We start from the raw sequence: 5,000 nt of genomic DNA on the forward strand, positions 1-5,000 counted from the left end.
AAACCGCAATTTGCTGAAAAACATTTGTCCTTTGGCAGAAAAGGGAGCGAGAAACACTGCGAGAAACACTGATTCTTTGTGGGATTGACAGAAGGACTCATAAGAAAGAGACCAGTGTTCTCCAATTACCGTGGCCAACTGAGCCCCAGGTTCCCTTCGACGTCTGAGGCTAAGGGCGCAGGAAAGGCTGGGTGAAGGGCAGGTTTCCATCCCCAGGATATTTGTCCAGACAGGAATGATGGCTCGGGTCCTTACACTTGTTCCAAGTTCCTGGGTCGTCGTAGCCGCCCCTGGCCTTCGCCTCCTTCGAGGTCTTGAGCGTCCTCCAGTGCGCCGCGTGGCGGAGCACCTCCAGACCCATGGCGTTCCTGCAGTAGAGTCCCGGGTTGCTCCTGACGTTGACCCATCGGCCAGAGTACAAGGCCTGCGTCGGGATGTCTCTGTACTCGGCTGGAAGGTGGATTCGGCTGTTGTTTACCCCTTCATGACAGACAATTTCCAGAAAGAAGTGTGGGCAGAAGACTTGGAGATAGACATTTTTCTTTCTAACTTTCATTTTGCACTTAATTCTCCTAGTTTTCAGATATGCATCAATCTGCATCCATTTGTTGAACTGATGACAGTTGACAACAATGTCTGTGTCAAAGTCCCAAGGAAGGTACTGGCCCAGCTTTATAGCCCCGAGGACAGAGCCTGCGTGCAGTTCGTAGTCCAGGTGATTTTGCTCCGCGTAGCTGACTAGATACCCGATCAGTTCCTCCATCTCTGCGACGCAACACGGCGGCAACAGATAGCTTTGGATGATGCCCAGAGGATTCCTGCACGAGATGCCCACCGACTCGCAGCTGAAGAGGTGCTCTCTGCCGTCGAAAGCCTGCACCTTCTGCAGGGCCCAGCGGCGGGCCACGGGGAGCCAGTCGTCGGCCGTCATGTTGACGTGGTCGCCGACGAAGAACATGACGTCGGGGCAGAGCACGGCCAGGTGGCCTGCGCCGCGCACCTTGGCGAACCAGTCTCGGTACAGGGCCTGTCCGCTGAGGCCGGCGCTGAAGGCGAGCGAGCGAAGCAGCTTGGTTGTGGTGACGAAGGGGGTGAGGAGGTCGTCGCAGTACATGCACTCGTACTTGGAGTGGTAGTAGCCCATTGTGTACTTGGCCTGGTAGTTGGCCATGTGCTGCTGCAGACAGCCGTGGCTCCAGTGGCCTTGGGCGTCCCTGGCAGCGCCCCCGGCCACCTGCACGTGGTCCAGGTCGTCCAGCACCCGCACGAGGCGCTCCAACGACGACTGGTTGCTGAAGTGCGCCAGCGACTCCCCCAGCAGCACGAAGGGCGTGGTCACCTTTGATATAGCGGCGTTGAGATTCTCAGCATCAGAGAGGCTGCTGTCCATCTCGACGAAGCTCACCTGGCTCACGTTGGCCGTTGCGCCTCCTTTCTGCACCAGAACGACCACAGGGATCTCGTAGAGCTTCCTGATCTGCACAAGGACCAACTGGAGGACATCGTCTGGCCAAGACTTCGCAGGGAGGACCGCCGTCAGGACAGAGCCGAAGGACGGGACGTCGTGGCACTCTTCCTGCTCCATCCCATGCTGGTAAAGGGGCCAGTCGTACTTGTTGCCCAAATACACCTCCGGGCACACATGGCGCTCGCCCTGCGCACTGGCATCAGGTCGTGGCTTGTCGGGGAGCCAAGCAGAAAAGTCCCAGGCCTTGTGGGGTTTGTCCAGTGCCCGCTGGGGATCCAGCTGGGATGCGAGGGACTCCAGGCGAAGAACCCACTTGGAGTCCACCACTGCCTTGGTGCCTAGGGGAAAAAAGAATGATATTTATCTGCTTTTTAAATAGCGCACAATGGTCGCCCATTTTCTAAAGGTAGTGTTAGTGCAAGGAGGCCGCAATACCAAAGCTAATGTTGGTGATGATAGCATTAAAGATGACTGTAATGAATAATGATGATGAAATAGTGAATGCAATAGAAATAATGAGAATGATCACATATAAAATTGCAATAATGATAGTACTAATCATAATAATGACAACAATTATCACTTTGTTAGCTTTGTTATTCTTCAAAATAGAAATGATGCCTTTCTTCATAAACAAATTCAATATTTACCCCACATGAGCTATACATACACCAAATGAAGATATGGGAGTTGTCAGATCACAGGAGCCATCAAGAGCTTCATGTACATACATCAAAATTTAGAAACTAGATCACTCCCTGGATGGCTTGTTAAAATGATAGTGGTCGGATATACTCGAATACATAACAGTGGCAAACGAATTGGGATGTAAAACATGGTGACACGAGGCATATCAGTTAACAAAATGAGATATTTTCAGTGGCAAGGCTTATCAGTAAAAAAGACATAGATAAATAGATCAAGAAAGAGAGTGACGGGAAGAGAGATAGATAGATAGATAGATAGAGAGTGTGTGTGTGACTAAGGGAAATAGAGAAAAAAAGAGACTTATCTCTTTTTACTATGCACAGAAAGGGAGGAAAAAAACTTTATCTAAGATTTGAAAAGCACATGAAAACTCAAGGCATTGTCTCCTCCAGGGAAAGGCTCTCGCGTAGCCTCGATATGCAATTTGTGTAGACTGTGATAGTGCACTATTATTAAAGTTATTATTGATATTGCAATTATATATATTTCAAAATAGTTATCACCTTCACACACACACACACACACACCTGGATGCACCCCCATTCCAGACACTGGCACCTGATCGACTATGAGATCAATAAACATTGCGAGGGCAGTGAGGGGAGCGGACTGTTTGACCTGCCCACCTGCTGCTGAGGAGCCGGTTCTCGTCTTCTATCGTCAGCAGGCACAGACCAGAAAGCTGACATTAAGCTGAAGCTGGATGTCTAGAGACTCGCTGACCCTGCAACCATGGAAGCTCTCGTGACTAACCAAACAGATCAGAAATCACCAGCCTACTCAAACAGAAGCAAGAAGCCTTCAACAGCTGACTCAAAGACAAGGAGTCAACATCCAAGCATGATCACTTCAGGTGCCTCAGAAGCAAAGTCCAGATTGTGATATGGCAGATGAAGGACAAGTGGTGGGCGGCCAAGGCTTCAGAGTTACAGCATTTTGCACAACTCCAAGAAGTTCTTTGCTAGCTTGAAGACTATGTATGGACCCTTCTCCAATGCCATGGCACCTGTTCCATCAGCTGATAGCACTTTGTTCACCATGAAGAGTGACATCGTACAATGGTGGTGTGACAACTTCCGCCAGTTACTGAACAGACCATCCCAGATAGCTCAGCAAGCAATCCTGGACATAGCTCAGCATCCAGTCTTGATATCCTTTGATGACCTTCCGACACTAGGGGAAACCTAGAAAGCAATCAAGAAACTCCAGATCAGCAAAGTGCTGAGCCCTAACGGGATCCCGCCAGAGAGGCCATGGCGGTCAAGCTCACTGAGGTGATACAGTAGTTTTGAGGGTCAGGGGCAGTTCCGCAGGACTTCGAGGATGCCAGCAGCATTCACCTGTACAAGAATAAAGGGGACAGAGCATCATGCGACAACCACAGAGGCATCTCACTGTTGAACGTTGCTGGGTAGTTCATGGCCCATGTCATCTTGAACTGCATCCTACACCACTTGCTGTCTCCGAGAGCCAGTGTGGCTTCAGGAGCAACAAAGGAACAATCGACATGAATTTCACTCTTCGCCTACTGCAAGAGAGGTGCTGGGATTAGAACCAGAATCTATACATTCTGTTCGTTACCTGACGATGGCCTTTGACATCTACGCTTTCCAAGCTTGGCTGTCCATCGAAGTTCGTCAAGATCAGCTCATTCCATGATGGTATGATGGTTCATGTAGTGGGAAACAGCTCTATGTCAGACCCTTTACCAGTATCTAACGGTGTGAAACAAGGCTGTGTCTTGGTACCAACCTGTTCTGCCTCATGTTCCCCACTATGCTGTTCTCTGTACTCTCCAACACTGATGCAGGAAATACTATTTACTGCAGATGTGATGGCCACTTCTTTGACCTGAAGCTTCTGAAGGTCAGAACCAAAGTCCTTGAGACTCTTGTAAGGGACTTCCTGTTTGCAGATGACTGCTCTTGCAGCGTTCAGGGAACCAGACCTACAGGAACTGTCCAGCTGCCTGGCTACTGAACATCGTGGACAGTTCCATCCACCTTGGGAGATGCTTTTCATCAACCTGCAGCACGGCTAAAGAAGTCTCGACCAGAATTGCAAAAGCAAGTGCTTCTTTTGGCAGGCTTTGGAGTCGAGTGTGAGGAGAATGCAGCAGTCTAAAGAGCAGCTCCCATCATTTCCCAGCTCTACGGTGAAACTTGGACGCTGTACTGGAAGCAACTGAGAACCCTGAATCAGTTTCATCTCCGTTGCCTGCTCAAAATGATAGGCATTTGATGGGGCGACAAAATCTCCAACTAGGAATTGTTTCACAGAGCTGACATGCCTGATATTGAAAGCACGGTTGCGGCGGGTTGGGCATGTGTACCGGATGGACGACTCACGCCTTGCAAAAATGCCTCTCTTCTCCGTACTGGCTTCTGGCGCAAGAAACATCGGACGACCACTCGAGCACTTCAAAGACTGCCTGAAAACATCCCTTGGTGCCTGTATTATCACACTTCAGGGTTGGGAAACTCTTGCCACTGACCGCATTGCCTGGCGTCTGGCTGTCCACATGGGAGTCGAAGCCTTTGAATGAAAATGCTTGGAAGACCTTGACCAGAATCGCCAAGCTTGCCCAGAAACTGCTGTAGCATGTCCCGAGTCTGGAAGCATCTGTGCATCCAACTTTGGTTTGCGATTTCATATGAAATGTCACTGACCTCTTCATCACTCACGATAGACTTCCATGATATATATATATATATATATATATATATATATATATATATATATATATATATATATATATATATATATATATATATATATATATATATATATATATATATATATATATATATATATATATATATAT

At 48.6% G+C, this 5,000-nt stretch overlaps 1 protein-coding gene across 1 annotated transcript in view; it reads right to left on the bottom strand.

Moving 5' to 3' along the window:
• The window catches only part of LOC138867361 (uncharacterized), an 11,323-nt gene that overhangs the window by 343 nt on the left and 5,980 nt on the right, over positions 1–5,000 (bottom strand). Inside the window, exon 4 of the mRNA XM_070142672.1 lies at positions 1–1,806. This exon is cut by the window's left edge and continues 343 nt beyond it. Within this exon, the coding sequence (XP_069998773.1) occupies positions 170–1,806 (1,637 nt within the window). The 3' untranslated portion in view covers positions 1–169. The remainder of the gene's footprint in view (positions 1,807–5,000) is intronic.

The sequence above is a fragment of the Penaeus vannamei genome, chromosome 29 (genome assembly GCF_042767895.1).
Source record: "Penaeus vannamei isolate JL-2024 chromosome 29, ASM4276789v1, whole genome shotgun sequence".
In the NCBI taxonomy this organism is placed as follows: Eukaryota; Metazoa; Arthropoda; class Malacostraca; order Decapoda; family Penaeidae; genus Penaeus; species Penaeus vannamei.